This window comes from Miniopterus natalensis, chromosome 1 (assembly GCF_054644295.1).
Source record: "Miniopterus natalensis isolate mMinNat1 chromosome 1, mMinNat1.hap1, whole genome shotgun sequence".
In the NCBI taxonomy this organism is placed as follows: domain Eukaryota; kingdom Metazoa; phylum Chordata; class Mammalia; order Chiroptera; family Miniopteridae; genus Miniopterus; species Miniopterus natalensis.
The window spans coordinates 152,750,473-152,769,231 of NC_142081.1; the positions used below are offsets into that span (position 1 = coordinate 152,750,473).

General features: G+C 40.5%; 1 protein-coding gene and 1 non-coding gene across 2 annotated transcripts in view; both read left to right on the top strand.

Annotated features, from left to right (window-relative positions):
• Positions 1 to 18,759, top strand: part of LOC107537115 (broad substrate specificity ATP-binding cassette transporter ABCG2-like) — a 44,675-nt gene that overhangs the window by 24,385 nt on the left and 1,531 nt on the right. The window contains exons 8-14 of the mRNA XM_087826608.1: positions 354 to 601; positions 7,548 to 7,630; positions 10,817 to 10,906; positions 12,557 to 12,681; positions 14,210 to 14,364; positions 16,903 to 16,992; positions 17,872 to 17,954. Of these exons, the coding sequence (XP_087682734.1) occupies positions 354 to 601; positions 7,548 to 7,630; positions 10,817 to 10,906; positions 12,557 to 12,681; positions 14,210 to 14,364; positions 16,903 to 16,992; positions 17,872 to 17,954 (874 nt within the window). The remainder of the gene's footprint in view (positions 1 to 353; positions 602 to 7,547; positions 7,631 to 10,816; positions 10,907 to 12,556; positions 12,682 to 14,209; positions 14,365 to 16,902; positions 16,993 to 17,871; positions 17,955 to 18,759) is intronic.
• On the top strand, positions 11,110 to 11,273 carry LOC148094446 (U1 spliceosomal RNA). The gene has a single exon (XR_015716376.1). It is a non-coding gene; the product is annotated as a U1 spliceosomal RNA (small nuclear RNA).

Genomic DNA, 18,759 nt, shown 5'->3' on the forward strand with positions numbered 1-18,759 from the left:
TGTGCCCTGACTGGGAATTGAACCCTTAACCTTTTTGTTGTACGGGACGACACTCCAACCAACCAAGCCACCCATCTGGGGTCCTATGGTAAGTTTATTTAGAAAGAATCAGGATACAAATATTATAGTTTGGGAAAGGTCAGTGGGTTTTCTGTATCCATAAGTGCATAGAAGTAGTCAGGACAATTAACGAATATTTTTCTGATGTGTAAAGCGATGACAGATGTAATAATTTTTTGTACTCAAGCTTTAGAATTTAGATGTTAGGGAAGAATCTAAGAAAGGGGTTCCAGAAAAATGGGCCAAATCCGTGATTTTGTTAATGTTTCCCTCTGTCCACTTTTATTCCAAAGCCAAGGAGACTGAAGAGCCTTCCAAGAGAGAGAAGCCACTCATAGAAACATTAGCTGAGTTTTATGTCAACTCCACCTTCTACAGAGAAATGAAAGCTGAGTTAGATCAATTCTCAGGAGTTAAGAAAAGGAAGAGCTCAGCCTTCAAGCAGATCGCCTATGCCACCTCCTTCTGTCATCAGGTCAAATGGATTTCCAAGCGTTCCTTCAAAAACTTACTGGGTAATCCCCAGGCCTCTATAGCTCAGGTAACCTGACAAATTCTTGTAATTATGCTGTGAAATACTCATGTGAAATCATTAGATTCTGATACAACCTATTTTAGGATTATGGTTATCTTCTACCCACCCTTCCACTTATTTATCCCCTTTCTATTACCTTTCTGAAACAGTCAGTAGAACAGATAAGACACAATTAAATTTTACGTACAGGAAAAAAAATTTAAGTTCTTTTGGACTGCCTAATTCAGAATTTTTATTGATTTAGACAAGCTGTAATCATCTTTTTTTCTCATTTTTAAAAAATATAATTTTATTGGTTTCAGAGAGAGAAAGGGAGGAGAGAGCGATAGAAACATTAATAACGAGAGTCATTGATCCGCTGCATCTTGCACACCCCCTCCTGGGGAGGGAGCCTGTAACTGGTGCATGTGCCCTGACTGAGAATCAAACCGTGACCTCCTGGTTCCTAGGTTGATGCTCAACCACTAAGCACCACGGGCTGGGCTGTAAAAGATGATCTTTGAAGAGAAAATACTTTTGCAAAAATGGTGAAATACAGGAATCATTTAATCCCATTTATGGTTTTCTGGTAGCTGCACATGTTCATTTGCTAATTTATTCAACAAGTTCCTGTTGATCATGTGCAGCATTTAGGAGCTTATACACAGCAGTGAACAAAATTGGTAAAATTAAAAATCCTTGCTCTCCTGCAGCATACTTTCTTTTAAGGTGAGGCAGCTGTTAAATTAGGTGTCCCCAAAAATGTATACACATACTTTGAATTATTTTAAAGGCAATGTTTATTAAAATACATTTCATTTTCAAAGTGGAGCTATCAGCTGTTAAAGTGTGTATATATCTTTGAGACACCCTGTATATAGTGTGATAGAAGGAGAAATGGGCCATGGAGAAAGTTTAAGCAGGTTAGAGGAGAAAGGAAGAGAGAGAGAAGGGAAGGAAATGGAAAGTGGGGGGGGGGAGGAGGGTTGGTTGCATTTTAAATCGGGTGGTCAGGGAGGCCTTCGCTGGATGTCAGTGAGTGACCTGAACGTGGGAGGGGCCGCCACTGTCTGCGGGCAGAGCCTGTGTCCCGGGGCTGCTCCTCATCAGGGACCTTCGTGCACTTAGGGCTCTAATCCAGGAGAGCAGTGGGCACCTCAGTCAGTGTGCCGTGGACACAAAGGTAGTGAGCAGACTCCACTTCCCTTAAATAAGGCTGTTCACTGTCACATTAAACTGCTCTTCATTGAGATGAAATAATGCTCTTTCCGCCTTTGGGCTGGTCCGTTGATAGTTGTTGATTGTTGCCCTTTGTGTTTTTCTGTTATTCTCAAGCTCTCGGTCGTATAAAATCCTAGTATTTCCACTTTGTTTGTGATCATTTCTAAGGATATTAGCCAGTTACTTTTGGGGTGGTTAATGTTATCATCGATCATGGAATTTCTGTTGACTGCTAAAAGATGGTACGTAGTTGGCTCTAATGAACCATTGCTGACTTCCTACCATGAGCACCATAATTTTCATACTTTAGTACTATTGCCCTCTGAGTATTAATACTAAGAGCCTAGATCCCTATCTGAGGTGTTCTCCTAATTGCGCCAGACATGTTTGGCACTTGTTATTTGGCACTTCTGTCAGAACATGAGCACTTTTGTACACTGTCAACCAAGAGTAAATTTCTATACTTTTAGAGTGGATTTGATGTCATTTGGAAACAGGTCTGGTGCATCGGGTCAGTCTGGTTACCCATTGCTCAACAGCGAGACGATGTAATGGGTGGAGTTCATTCTTCAGTGTGATTTATGCATCACCTTTTTTTACTTGGAAAATAACTTCAATATCTCTTGCCCGTAAAAGTGTTTTTTAGGTGTCTTATCCAAGTCACACACATTATAGTTCTGGGCAGAGTGTGATTGGAGTGTGAAACTATTTCTACTACACCACCATTCTGTATCTTTTGGTGCTAGACTCCCTTCAGGTGCAAACCCAAGGCTAGTACCCCCAGGTCACATGTGCAACCTATTTGCTTCCTCAGTGAACACAATTCCAGCAATGATCAGAGCCCTGGCAATCTCATAGAACAAGACAGAACCTTGTATCTCTGAAAATCTGATTGGCGGGGGTGTTACAGCTCTTGCTCAGATTTATGGAATATTAGCTTAGGGTAGGAGTAGGCAAACCTGTTTTATAAAGGGCCAGATAGGGCATATTTTAGGCTTTGCACGCTGTGTGGTCTTTGCGTCATGTAGTCAACTGCCATTTTAGGGAGAAAGCAATCATATTAATATGTAAAAAATAAATGTGCACGGCTGTGCTCCAGTTAAACTATTCATGGACACTGAAATCAGAATTTCATATAAGTTTCAAATAATCTGTTAGTATTTGAATATCATATAAATTTCTCTCCTTTTTTCAACCGTTAAAACAAAAGGTAAAAATTGTTATCTATGGACTGAAAAACAGGTGAAGTGTCCCGTTTGGCCTGAGGGCCATAGCTTATTGACCACTGGTTTTGGGTCTTTAAACTTGCCTGTATGTCATTTGCTTCTCCAAATGTTTGAACGTGTATCTATAAAAACGTTTTATGGCTTTCTGCTGATAAATCTTGTATCTGTAGTCTTACAGCTGTACTTAGGTTTGAACTAGTCATTTATATGAGTCACAATTTGCCTCTGATAATGCATTTTACCAGAGGTTTTATTTGGAAGATCTTAGATGGAATAGATTATCTGTATAAGAAGATTTAATGTTCACTGAAAGTGCTTTGTGTGTTCTGATCAAATCAATTTGGAAAACATTATTATTATATCTCTTGGAGATTCATTGTTTCTATTAGCATGGTAAACATTTGAGTATGGATTAATTTTTGTAGTGATGGCCATAAACATCCCTCAGAACTCACCTCGAGAAATGTTCGTAAGCACATTTGAACAAAGATGCAATCACATATTTTGGGAATTTTTTGCTTTTTTTCGTTTTCTGTTCAGACCGGAAGCCAGATACACAGATACATGGGTAGGGTGTTCTTGTCCACTCCATTGTACAGTGATTGTCTGTTGTTGTTTTTTTAATACAAGAAAGAATAACATAGGTACACCTTGTAAAAGCATAAAAATATTGCAGGATTAATCATTTTACCAATATGTTTGAAAATTGACATTGAAAGTACTTCTGGAACTTTGAAATATTTAGGAAACATCCTAGTGTTAATACCATTACTCTGTTAGTATAAAATACCAAATTTGAATGCAAAAGAAACAAAACATGGGGAGTGTCCAGTTTAAAAAGTCTAAATATTCTTAAAGTTTACTATGTGAAACACAGATTTGTATACATGTTGATGGAGGCATCATCACTCACTCAGAAGCTTGATCTGTCAATATGAAGTACATATTTTCTGAGGGTAATTAAAATATGCAAGGGTAATAGATGTTTTTGTGAGATTTCTTACTGTCTTATTAGCAAAGAAATTTTTAAGGCCATCTTAGATCATCTTTCCAAACAGTGGTTTTCACAAAGCAGCCTTCACAGATCATGGTCCTGCTTTCCAACTTGGTTTGCTCATGTGTAAAGAGCGCTTGATAAGTTACTTCAAATCTGATACCATTGCACAGTTGTAGTACTGAGATTTGTTTGTTTAACATTGAAGGTGCCAAGGTACATTGTGGGATATTTTATGTTTCTTCGGTTACTGTTGCTTATACTTTTATATTTAATACAATTTAAAAGTACAGTAAATAGAATTTTCTTAAACATTAAATAAATTATATCCTTAACTCTTTGTGTGTGTCTTTAAGACACATTTTATCAATATTAAAAACAAAGTGGTTACCCCTACTTCCTTATCATACAAAATTCAAGTGTTATAAGTTTTATTGTGCTTTTAAAATTGTATTTATTTTTAATGTTCAGAGTAAAGCTATCCTGCTTTCACTTGAACCTCTTGAAGTATTTTAAAATGATGCATGTTCACAAGTACAAAAGTTGAGAGTTCAGGACAGAGCTCTTAGCCACTTGAATTTTATTTTCCTCCCCCAACAACTTTGCTCGATGCCAGCACTGTTCCCCTGCTCTCTGTGGCATCCCCAGGTTAGCAGCCGAAGCTGGACCCTGAACTGACAGTGCCTGGGCAGCCCCTGGAGGAATCTAGGTTTTCCAATCTTCTACTTTGTTCTCCTTCAGTCTCCCCAACACACAGATAAATTATTTTTATTTCAATTTAGAAGGCAGTCTAATAGCATACACTATTTTATATTTTCACAATATAAATATTTTGGATAAGCCATTTAAATGATGTTTTTCAATGGAGAGATTTGATTATAGCTATCTATATTATTATAATGGTATGTTAAGTTTTTACCTTTAATTAAAACTCTTTTTTTCTAAATTTATCTTTTTTTGTTGAAAGTATTACAAGTGTCCCATTTTCCCCCCAAGTTGACACCCTCCACCTTGCTCCCACCCACACCCCAGGCCTTCACCTGGTTATTGTCTGTGTCCATGGGTTATGCATATATGCATATAACTTCTTTGATTAATCTCTTCCCACCCTCCACCCCCTTTCTCTCTTCCCTCTGAAATATGATCATCTGTTGCATGTTTCAAATCTCTGGATCTATTTAGTTTGTCAAACTCTATTGTTCATTAGCTTCTTCTTAGAGAAGACCCTTCAACATTTCATGTAGTACTGGTCTGGTGGTGATGAACTCCTTTAGCTTTTCCTTGTCAGAGAAGCTCTTTATCTGACCTTCAATTCTAAATGATAGCTTTGCTGGGTAGAGCAATCTTGGTTGTAGGTTCTTGGTTTTTATCACTTTGAATATTTCTTGCCACTCCCTTCTAGCCTGCAAGGTTTCTGTTGAGAAATCAGCTGACAGTCATATGGGTGCTCCCTTGTAGGTAACTAACTGCTTTTCTCTCGCTGCTTTTAAGATTCTCTGTCTTTAACCTTTGGCATTTTAATTATGATGTGTCTTGCTGTGGGCCTCTTTGGGTTCTTCTTGTTTGGGACTCTCTGTGCTTCTTGGACTTATAAGTCTATTTCTTTCCCCAGGTATGGGAAGTTTTCTGTAATTATTTTTTCAAATAGGTTTTCAAATTCTTGCTCTCTTTCTTCTTCTGGCACCCCAATAATATGAATGTTGAGCCTCTTGAAGTTGTCCCAGAGGCTCCTTATTCTATCTTCATATTTCTGGATTCTTTATTCTTTTTGCTCTTCTGGTTGGGTGTTTTTTGTTTCCTCATGTTCCAAATTGCTGACTTGACTCTCGTCGTCCTCTGCTCTACTGTTGATTCCCTGTAAATTATTCTTCATTTCAGTTCGTGTATCCTTCATTTGTGATTGGTACTTTATTATGTCATCAATGGTCTCATTTGTTTTAATAGTCTTACTAATCCCCTTAAGCATCCTTATAACCATAATTCTGAACTCTTTATCTGTTAGTTTTCTTGGTTCTATTTTATTTAGTTTATTTTCTGGAGATTTTTCTGTTCTCTCCTTTGTGACATGTTTCTTTGCCTCCACATTTTGGCTGCTTCCTGGTGTTTGTTTCTATGTATTAGGTCGAGCTGCTATGTCTCCTGGAATTTGTAGAGTGGCTTTGTGTAGTAGGTGTCCTGTAGGGTCCAGTGGCTCAGTCTCCCCAGTCACCTGAGCTGGGCCTTCTAGGTGCTCCCCTGTGTGGGCTGTGTGCACTGCCCTGTTGTAGTTGAGCCTTGGTTGCTGTTAGCATCCCTAGGAGGAATTGACCCCCAGGCCAATCGGCTGTGAGGACCAGCTGCAGCTACAGCCAAAGAGCTGCTGTGCTAGAGACACCCCTATGGAGCAGGATTTACTTCAGTGGGGCTTTGGTGTTCACCAAGTGCGCCCCTTGAGTGTGTCACTCATGCCTGTGGAAGGGTTGTAATCCAGCGTGGTTGAGTCTGACCACCAGGTGCACTGTCCCTGGGGCCTCCTGGGAGGTGCAAAGTCAGCCTCTGCCAGTGCCTTGCCCAGGGCCACCCAGCATGAGCTACACAGCAAACCGTAGTTGGCTGCTACTTGTGCTGGGCGTGGAGGTGTCCAGGAGACACCAAGCTATGAACCAGTGCAGGTTGCTGCTAGTGCCAGGCCTGGGGCCGCTTATCAAGCCCTATGGGGCCCACTGTTGCTTGTTTGAGAGAGTTTAGGAAAGTCCTAAGCATGAGGCTCGAGAGGCCACTTGCACAGAAAAGCCCCTGGAAATGGCCTGGATGAGCTGCAGGTGGGGAGGGGCGGGGCCTCCGGGAATCACGGGGCGGGGCCAAAGGTGGGAGTCAGGTGCTGGCGACTCAAACATGGCGCCTGCCTGCCCATTGTGTGGGGAGGACTCGCCAAAGGAGCAACGGCCTCAGCCAGCCCTTCTGCCTGGGAGGAAGCCGCCCCTCCACCTCTCACCCGATTTCAGGCAGGCTAGGTCCTCCCCGAGTGTCCCGGGTCCTTTCAGGCTGCTGCCCGGCGCTGGGCCCAGAGGGAGCGTCCGAGTGAGTCCGCACCGGGCCCTTTAGAGGAGCTGCTGGGGCTCCCGCAGCCTCCGCGACCCTCAGCCACAATCCCCGCTGGTTTCAAAGCCCGGAGTTGTGGGGACGTCTCTCCCCGGCCCTGGAGCCCTGGGCTGGGGGCCTGCTGTGGGGCTGGGGGCCTGCTGTGGGCCTGGGACCCCTCCCTCCTCTGGGAAACCTCTGCCGCTGAGATTCCCTCCTGGGTTTAAACTGTGGCACCGGGTGTGGCCGCATCTCTGTGATTCAGCCCCAACCCGCCTACGTCTCCGCCCCTCCTCCCGGTCTCGATGCTTTTTCAGTTCCCTGGCTGTGGGGCTTCTGTTCAGCCAGATTCCAGGAGGTTCTGAGTTATGACTGTTCCATATTTTAGTTGTAATTTTGATGTGGTTGCGGGAGGTGGCAGGTGCAGCTGTTACCTACTTGTTCAAGAACCTGTCTTTTTCTTTTTGAAAAGATGATTGTATCAGTTATCCTGGGACTGGCTATCGGTGCCATTTTCTATGGCCTAAAAAATGACTCTACGGGAATCCAGAATAGGTAAGCACATTTGGACCTTGACTTTAAGAAAGTACTGTTACTTTGTTCAAGGTTATGAACTTTTATTACAAATTTGAATTTCAGACAAGTACAGGACAAAGTGAGGAGTAGGATAAATCAGTGGATTGAAAGCTGCATGGAAATGTTATTTTCTTATATATATGGTGGTAAAATACACAGAACATAAAACGTACCCTCCTGTCCAGGTTTAGCTGTGCGCTTCAGTGGCATTAGTGACACTCACATTGTTGTGCAGGCGCCACCATCCAACTCCAGGACACTTATTCCCAAAGTGAGTCTCTGTGCCCATCGAACAACAGCTCCCTGTCCCCCTTTCCCCAGCCCCTGGAAACCACCGTGATGCTTCCTGGCTCTGAGTTTGACTTCTGTAGGCCCCTCATACACGTGGACCACACAGCATTTGTCCTTGGGTGACTGGCTTGTTTTCCTTAGCATAATGTCTTCAAGGCTCATCCATGTGTAGCATGTGTCATAATGTCTTCCTCTTACAGGCTGAATAATATTCCTTTGTAACATTTTGTGTGTTTGTTTTACTCACCACATTTTGTTCACTCCTTTGTCTGTCCATGGAGACATGGGCTGTTTCTGCCGTTTGGCTGTTGTGACTAATGCTGCTGTGAGCATGGGTGTACAGGTAACTATTTGAGTCTCTGCTTGAAATTCTTTTGGATATATACCCAGAAGCGGAGTTTCTGGATCATTCAGTAATTCTATCAGTTTTTTTGAGGAACTCCCATCCTGTTTTCCTATAGCAGCTGCACCATTTTGCATTTCTACCAGCTGTGCACAAGGATTCAGTTTCTCCCCAACCTGGGCACCACTTACTGTTTTTCATAATAATAGTGAATTGCTATCTCTTTGTGGTTTTGAATTGTATTTCCCTAGTGATTAGTGATGCTGAGCATCCTTTCATGTGGTTATTGGCCTTTTAAATGTCTTCTTTGGAGAAACGTCTATTCAAGTTCTTTGCCCATTTTTTAATTGGATATTTTTATTGCTGAGCTGTAAGAGTTCTTTATGTATTTTGAATATTAACCCCCTTATCAGATATAAATTAATAGATATTTTCTGCCATTCTGCGGGTTGTCTTCTCTGTTGAAAGTGTTCTTTGATAAACATAGTCCAGTTTATCTTTTTCTTTGCTGCCTGTGAGTTAATTTCCTTTTTATGTTTTGATTTGCATTGAGGAGGTAGATAGGATTCAGATTTTTCAAACTGTTACGTGGCCTACTAGCTTGAAAAGAATTAGAATACATTAAAATTCTTTAACAAGAAGTATTTAGTATTATAAAATAAATCCTTATAATTTAAAAGGAATTTCAATATCTAGTAGTTTTAAATCCTTATGAACATTATTGTTCTGTTAAATGTAAGACAATAAATTGAGCTGAATGTTGCCGTATCCCATGTTTCTGGAAGTAGCTAATACTTTGATATTAGGCTTTTTTTTTTTTTTTTTTTTTTATCTTTCAAGGTGTGTATCTGCTTGTGTACTGGTCCTGGCTATTTTTCATTTATTCATTATTGTATAAATATTTACTTTTAAAAAAAAATATTTTCACTTGCTTCTCTCATTTTTAAAAATTTACTTTGAACACAGCCTGTTGCTGTGTTAAAATAATAATAATTTTTTATTATTATTTGTGTTAAAAACAGTTCCTTAGTGTCTATGGGCCCTTTGTTTTTTGGGTTGTATACTCAGGTTTACATTTTTTAATATGCTTTCTTTGTTTTGTAATTTAAATAATACGCAACTTCATCTCTTTTGGTTTCTACTCACATCCTCAATGTCAATTAAATTGTTTGGGTGTGCAGGGAAGCCCAACACTGCTACGGGGATGCTGGCACACTGACAAAAAATTTATACTTCTATCAAAGTGCAGATGAAATGAGTACTTTCCTTTTGAAACCTTAATTATTTTACTGAGAGAGGCATTAATAGTCTTCCTTTTTTATATGTGCACAAATTAATTTTTCCTTTATAAGCATGATTTGCTTTCATTTTTTAAAAAACTTTCCTCTATTTCACATGGAGTAGTTAAGGGGTTCTGGTTGACTATTTTTTCTTCTTTTTTTTTTAGTATGTTTTATTGATATTTTATAGAGAGAGGAGGGAGAGGGATAGAGAGATAGAAACATCGATGAGAGAGAAACATCATTAATCAGCTGCCTCCTGCATGCCCCTACTGGGATCAATCCTGCCACCCAGGAATGTGCCCTCACTGAGAATCAAACTCTGACCACTTGGTTCCTGGGTTGACGCTCAACCACTGAGCCACACCCGGCCGAGCAATTGGCTTTCATTTTGAGTACATTGGAAACCATGTTGGCAGTGGGATGTCCAGGAAAATATGAATGTTCTTCTGATGACTGTGTGGTGAATGTATATAATTAGGTATCAATAGAGGTTTCCCTTCACTCTTTCATTTTGTCTCCTCATGTCTTAATTTCTTCTTTACTCAACTTTGACAAAGTGCTTAATAGAACTTTTAAACTTTTGCAGGTTTTATTTGGGTGTTTCTCCATTCATATATTGGGAATGGTACTTGTGTTTCTGTTAGTTGAAATTAAAGTTGGTAGCATTTTTATGGCCTGTGTAATCATCACCTTGGCTACCGTAACAAAGAAGCACAGACTGGGTGGGTTATACAACGGAAATTTATTTGTTATAATTCTGGAGATTTGGGTGCCAACATTTTTGGTTTTGATGAAGGCTCTCTTCTGGCTTCCTGCCTTCCTGCTGTGTCCTTGAATAGCACAGAGAGAGCTTTGATGTCTTTCATTTTTCTTCTAAGGGCACTAATACCCTCCTGAGGCTCCCCACCCCCATGACCTCATTAGAACTTCATTACCTTCCAACAATGCCACCTCTAAATATCACTTGAGGGGTAGGATTACATCATCGGGAGGGCACAATTCAATCCATGGCAACACAGGACTGTGAATTTCAAACTGTGCTCTATGGAGTCCCTGGGGCACCACTGTGGAGACACTGGGATGGGGAGAGACCTGTGCGGACTCATATTTTGCTTCCCTCGCTGTTTTAACCTGAACAGTTGTTTAATGTCCTAAGATATTATTTGAAGAAAGAGTTTAGTGGGTAGGAATTGATCTAAGAGTGTTTAATTGACTGCAGTACTTTTGTTTCCCTTCTCTCTTTCGCAGAGCTGGGGTACTCTTCTTCCTGACAACCAACCAGTGTTTCAGTAGTGTGACATCCATGGAGCTCTTTGTGGTCGAGAAGAAGCTGTTTATGTGAGTATGTTTCTGTTCTGAGAAGGGGGCTGTTTAATGTCAGGGCTATTGATCATACTGGTCACATGCAGAATTGGGCCACAGATTGGTTTCTGGGGATCACCAGTGTTCATTGAGAAAAAGCAGCCAGGGCCTGGGAAGGAAGTCATGAGCATGTGGGGCCTGAGACCAAGGGTAAAGGGAGTTTCAAGATTAGGGCATACACACTTACCTGGTAGGGGAGATACCATGATCAGGAAGGTGGTTTTCCCAGGGCAAGGCTTATCCATTGCACTCTGGATGTGCTGATCCCTGCGATTTCCCCAAATGTGGGAAACTCGACTGCATAATATGTGGTAGTGGGGGATTGTGTTTGCACTCTCCTCTGCTAAAAAAAGTGAAGAGTAGGGCAAAGAGAGGATAATGGTGATGGAAGAAATAAAATCATATATATTTTTTTAAATAAAAAAACATGAATAAAAATCATGTTAAAATCCACATAAGCAAAAATATGTATTATAAAAAAACATTAAAAAAAATTGGGGCATTGCCAGTAAAGGCAAATGGAACAGAAAATGCAAGAAATAGAGGCTGAAAAGGATCTTTTGTTTTAGCAAATAAGAAGTCATGATGTCCTTCATTAGAAAAGTTTGAGGGGCTACATTAAGAGAAAGTAGTTAAATTGTAAATTGAAGGTATGAAGGGAAAGTTGACAAAGAATATAGACCAAGCCTAGCCCTCAATGGAAGGGAGAATGGAAAGAGCCAGAAGGTAGCTGGTTTGTTTCTTGTGTTTTTCTTTTCTTTTTTAAGTCTTTTTATTGATTTTTAGAGAGAAAGGAGGGAGAGTAAGAGAGAACATCAATGTGAGAGTGAAACATCAGTCAGCTGCTTATTTCATAGTCCCTAGCTGGAAAGGATCCCGCAACCCTGGGCATGTGTCCTGACTGAGCATTGAACCAGCAGCCTTTTGGTGCATGGGGACAACACTCAGGCAACTGAGCCACACCGGCCAGAGCTGTTTCTTGTGTTTTTTCAAAGTTGGAAGAGATCTGCCCATATTTACGTGCTGGGGGAAAGGAACCATCAGAGAGGGAAAGAATGAAGGTGTTGGTGGAAGAGTCTGGAATCGCAGGAGGAAGACGTCGGGAAGAGGAGGGACCGAGGTCTTCACTGGGGAGAGAACAGGATTTGGTGGCTGACAGGGGTGTATGGTTGGGAGGCACAGTCACTGAAGGCAGAAGTGCCATGTTGTTTTTCATGCCGAGAATGGAAGGAGTGAGAAGGCTCAGTTTTTTGGAGCTGCAGTGGGGGGCGTGCAGAATAGTGGCACCACCTTCTTCCTAATCAGCAGTGGGGAGAAAGCAAAGCCTGTGTGACCACTGAGATCGGCCACCTGGAGTGGGGGGTTCTGAGGCAGAGTGGGCGGCACCAGGAGAGAATCTGTAATGAGACGAGGGGTCATCGCACAGAGCTCTTGGGAATGACGTCTCGGGGAAGCGTGCACCTGAGATGGTGCCGGATGCTGACCGGGTGAAGGTGGCGGGGCAACCTGGAGGATGTGAGGAGCTGTAGTTGTTTAGACCCCTGCTGGCAGCAGAATGGCTTAATCACCTGCTCTGTGCCTTCTTAAACTAATGTGGGATGCATGGTATGAATTTTTGTTTTTTAGGCATGAATATATCAGTGGATACTACAGAGTGTCATCTTATTTCTTTGGGAAACTGCTATCTGATTTACTACCCATGAGGATGTTACCAAGTATCATACTTAATTGTATAACATACTTCTTGTTGGGTAAGCAATATGACAAAAACTATGGGCCTGTAGTCTTGGATGTGAGGGCAAGCTAATTTTTTTGTGTGGCAAGCATGCTTTTGCTTTCCAAAACCCTAGACCAAGCCACGTGATAAGGAAACATCTATCTATTGTGCACACTCTGAAATAACTGCCCTCTGAGGACATTTTTGTTGACTTTTCCCAAAGTTAGTTTGGGAAAACTATTTATATACCTATTTATAAGACTATATTTTACTGAGTTATGGTATGTGTCATATATAGACATGGAAAGAATTAATAAAATATTTGAGATGGTGCTAGAGGAGCTGGAGTAGGTTATTTATTACGTATCTATTTTCATATATAATGAAAGAATGAGACTTTGGGACTTATTAGTTTAATAAAAATACTTTTTTAATATAAGTAGACAGATTCATTGGTGCATCATGTTTACACTTCTCCCCAGACTCTGCCTTGGAATTTCCATATATTTCACTGGTATATATATATGTGTGTGTGTGTGTGTGTGTGTGTATATATATATACACACACACACACACACACACACACACTCTGTCTCTCACACACACACAAACACCAGAGATGTATATATTTTTGACAAAACACTATAGGAGAAGATCCACTGATTGAGTTTAAGCCTCCATTTTACAAATAAGGGGTGTATCATAAAGAATTAGCCATAGAACCTGGGTCCTCAGCTCCTGACTGGTGTTCTTATGGCTGCTCCAAAACCTCCAGAGTGTATGACCCATAATAAGTGCCCGTTATAGTTTACACGGTAGTTCTGTGAACTTCATTTGACCCCATCCTCAAGCCCAAGCTCTATGGTACGTTGTCTCAGAGCCTTGGTTCTGGAAACACTTTCTCAGACAGTGAAACTCCTGGGAGGTCATGTCACCCTGATCTCCCAGTGTCTTCACTGACACAGTTACAGCGAACAGTGAGGGATGTGGTGATGTCTGGGGGAAGCATGTGCTCTCGACACGTTTCCTTCTTAGAGAGAAGGCAGTAGAATTCTGGCCAGTGTGTTGCCTCCAGCCCTCCATCTCAGGCACTCAGAAATTGGTAATAATTACACAGCAGGGAGCATGGGGGTTACGTGAAAAAGTGCTTATGCAGTTGTACAAAAAAGAAAGCTGTGCCTTGCCGGCATGGCTGAGCATTGAGCATCGACCTATGATCCAGGAGATCTTGGTTCAATTCCCAGTTGAAGCACATGCCCAGGTTTTGGGCTAGATCCCCAACAGTGGGCAAGCAGTAGGCAGCTGATGACTCTGATCATTGGTGTTTCTGTCTCTCTCTCCCTTCCTCTCTCTGAAATCAATAAAGATATATTTAAAAAAAAAAATCTGTATGATATTTTTATACAGTTATATGGGGGGGCAGTGAAATTGGTGACTCGGGGTGGTTCAATAGAAGATGAATTTTTTAAATCTCATATTCATTTCTCAAAATATTTGCACAATAAACAATCCCCAGTACACAGTGACCTGGCAGTTGGATTAACCCCCATTTTCTTCCTAAGGATTGAAACCGGTGGTGGAGGCCTTCTTCATCATGATGTTCACCCTAATGATGGTGGCTTATACGGCCAGCTCCATGACAATGGCCATAGGAGCAGGTCAGAGTGTGGTATCCGTAGCAACACTTGTCACGAACCTGCTTTTTGTGTTTATGATGGTGAGTAGGAACTGTGCTTCTCTGAGAAGTAATTATTTCCTCTGTTCCTTCTGCAAATTTACCTGTCTTAGACAACTTGTTCTGGGGATTTTGTCAATGAGAATCTTTGCTTTAAGGAAGCCATATCTTAAAATATAACATTACCGATCATACCAGCTTTTTCTCGACCTTACCTAGCCTTTTTTTGTAATGTTCTAATGTAATTGCTATAACTTTAGTTAGCACGTTATACAAATGAGATTTTAAAAGATGCTTCTTGGTGACATACAGTGAAACCTCGATGACCGGGAACTTTAAAACAGAAATTTTATTTTAAAATATTTTTTAAAATATGCTTTTATTGATTTTTAGATAGAGAGGAAGGAAGAGGGATATAGAGATAGAAACATCAATGAAAGAGCAACATCATCAATCAGCTGTCTCCTGGACACCCCCTATTGGGGATCAAACCCGAAACTTTGGCATGTACATTCACTGGAAATTGAACAGTGACCTTTTGGTTCTTAGGTTGATGCTTAACCACTGAGCCACACCAGCTAGGCAAAAACTGAAAAATTTGACTGGAAGATTCCCTCATAAAAATGCCAGGTTCACCCTGTGTTGAGCTCAGTGGTTAGAGCATCACTCATGCACCAAAAGGTTATGGGTTTCCTCCCCGGGAGGCAACCGGTTGATGTGTCACTCTCACATCAATGTTTCTCTCTCTCCCATCCACTCTCTCTGAAAAGCAATGGAAAAAATATCCTCGGGTGTGGATTAACAACAACAAAAAAAGTCAGAGTCATTGTCTGACTTCTGCCCTGGTGTTAGAGAACTGCTGGTTTATTTCCCCAGCAGGTGGGATGTTTCTTTTTTGGATTAAATACTTTATCTGTTGTTGTTTTGCCTTTTTGTTTTTTATAATCCTCACCAGAGGATATTTTTTCCATTGATTTTTTAGACAGAGTGGAAGAGAGGGAGAGAGAGAAAGAGAGAGACAGAAACATCTGTTTGAGAGACACACATCAGTTGGTTGTCTCCTGCACGCAACTGGGGCCAGGGAAGGAATGTGCAATCCCCGTACATGCCCTTGACCAGGAATTGAAAAATCCACCCTTTGGTGCACGGGCCAACTCTCTAACCACTGAACAACACCAGCAAGGGCTGGATCAAATACTTTCCAAGGGAACATCTAAGTCCCATGAGAAGCAGAACAGTGGGTGGCATGGGTAGTCTAACTTGATTCCTCCTACATTTTGAAAAGGAGTGTTTTAAAAATAGTGAAATATTCCAAAGTCCACACAGTCCTAGGTCCCCTCCTTTCTGAGTTCTTGACATTTGCTTATATCAATATATTTCTGATTACCTGTTTTAAAAATGGTTACTTAATCCTATCCTTATTTTGCATGCATATAGATGAATGAACAGGTAAAAGGAACCAGTTAGCACATTTGCCCATAACATGTCAAGTAAACAGGAATCCTAGCCTGTTTACTTACTACACATGTCCTTTCTGCTAGAGTAGGAGTAGATGTCTTTAAAAGTTTATAAATAGCATACTCTTGCCATTGAAAACTACCAATCTAAACATCATTGGGAATGTGGAAATCCTTGCACATATTTCCAGTGTCATCCAATAAATAAAATGTCCTTCAATATATAAAAATGTTTTGTTTGATATATTAGATACTATGATTTATTATTATTTAATATTTTATATATAGAACTTTTAAAACCACATGTAACATTGTCACCCCAATAAATTTAATGAAAAACACACATATGTAAAACCATATTTTACTGAGAGATGTACCATATTATGCACTTTGTTAGATCAAGTTGAAAAATATGTGTTCCCACCAGCATCGTTGTCCTTGTTAAGCCCATCCCAGCATGGGAAGTGCCAATTAGGAGAAGTTTTGTATGAACCTCTCCTTATGTAGCCATCTCTTGCTGGAGTGGTCCTTCCTGGGGTCTCCATGGCAGTACCGCTTTTTGATAGCCTGAAATGAAGGCATTGATTATATTTTATGATGCACTTCACATTATGTTGTACTGGTTCTAGACTTTGAGTTACTTTAAGTTTCCATTCTAATCCCCAAATTATTCCTAAGGTCATTTGGAGATAGAATGCAAACCCTTGAAGATCAAAAGCTTCCTGTGTTAAGGAAGTATAGAGGCACATGAGGTGCTCAGGATATGTGCTGGTGTGTCTGTTGGTGGGAACATATAGTGGTTGCGTCTTTAGAACAGTCAGTACTATGGACCTTCCATTGTTTGCAGTTACAGAGAAAGTAAAAGCCTTGACAATTACTAATCTTCTAATTAAATGAAATGTAAATACACTGCCATTCCTTTAAAACCACAAATAGCCTCAGCTCAGAGGGGAATACACATGCAAAGAGGATATGGTGTTTAGAGAAGTGAGAGGAATTTCAAGAACACATTGGCCTCAGCAGAAATGTTTGCAAGGTTGTAGGGGAGTTAAGGAGGGTAAGCTTTAGAATTCTTCATGAAACCAGGCCACCAGTTCTGATTGTTGGGATTTGCTCTTTGTAGATTTTTTCAGGGCTGTTGGTCAACCTCAGAACCGTAGTGCCTTGGCTCTCATGGCTTCAGTGCTTGAGCATTCTTCGGTATGGCTATGCGGTAAGTTGTCCTCTTCTGTCCCTATGACTAGTCTATTTTTCCTAAGCTAGGAATATCAGATTAAAGCCTGATCATCTTGTGCCACCAGACATGAGCTGTGGAGGTCTCTCAGGAATTTTCTTTTAGGATCAGTGAAAGAGTTTCCTTTTAAGCCTTGGGTCCCCTTGATGATCACTTGGCTTTCCACAGTCACCCTGGGGTTTGAGGGAGGTGAAGGGTTGAGAGATAGCTCATAGTGAAGCAGGAAGATTGACCAACTGATGTACAAAATGTAGTTGGTTTTCAGTTTAATAAGGAAATACATGAGAGGATGGGAGCCTAGAGTACATGTTTTATATTGAAAGGGAAATCAGAAGGAAAATCAAGACCATATAATATTCACAGGCACTATTGGCTTTAGAATCTAATCAACTATAAAGAAAACGGTGTCTTAATATAGTATATTTGAATTTCCTATTCCCAAGAATTATAACTGATTTTGATTTTAAAAAAACCAAGAACCATATAAAATATGTTACCATAAATTAACAATAGCCATTGAGAACCACAGTATCCTTTTAATGATAGTGTTTTGGGGTTATAATACTGGGCAGAGAAGGATGAGAGTGCTATTGTGGTAATATAGACAGAGCTCTCTTGGCAAAATATTTTCTTTGTTAGAACCTCAAACCCTATCCCTAGTCCTCCTGATTGCCAGGAAAAGTCATTTTAGTTTCTCTGGTGTGGCAGAGACTGTGAATGTGCGGCTTCTTCTTCTTTTTTTTTTTTTTTTTCCAGAGATAACAATAAAGATTAAGCCAACAGGATGATCTCATGATAACTCTTTGGAAACTTTGAAACTAAAACTATTTACCTTGCCCACTCCACCTTGCATTATAGGCTTTGCAGTATAATGAATTTTTGGGACAAAACTTTTGCCCGGGACTCAATGTCACAGCAAACAATACCTGCAGCTTTGCAATGTAAGTTTATATTCAGTGTCATCAATGGGCTTGCTTACTGTGTGGTGTGATGGAGAAAGGCCATTGGGCTGAGCTGTTGTGAGTCCTTTCAGGGACACTGGCTTCTCTGAGACTAAGTTTTCTTATCTGTAAAGTGCATTGTTGTCCATTAATGCGTATGAAAGTACAGTACAACTCCTAGATATCCTACTCTAGTCAAAATTGTATTTAAGTTGGGGAAGTGTTTCTTATGTGATATTTGTTTTAACAAATCCTTTTGCTGTTTTGATTGTGTGAGATTTGATTTTCAGAACACTTGTTTTTTAAATGAGCTGCTTCGTGTGTTATCAAAGCCTTACAGTCTCTGCACTGGCTGGATCATGTGACCTGTGTGGTCCATAAACTTATGGCCAAGAGTATGAGCTGAAAGGGCAAGAGATTTGGAAAAGGAGTGAACATTTTTCTTCCACGGCCCTGGCACTTGTCTCTTCCTCCTACATTTAGGAGACATCATGAAATCAAAGTCTGCACAGTTTTTGTTTTTCTTTTTTAAACTAACCTGGAATACTGCCTGTATCCTTTAGAGAAAGGAACACATCTTTCAGTAAGCTGAGAAAGGAATCTCATTTTTTGCTTAATGTCAATAAAACAGAAATGCAGATTTTAATAAAAGTAGAGGATTTGTTTTAAAAATTAAATGACGCTCTCCTATTTGATGATTGTTAATGGTTTGATTTTGATACATTAATGGAAGAAAAGAGAACACTGGTATCCTAAATCTCATGACCATTTATTTACAACAGAAATAATACTGCATAACAACACA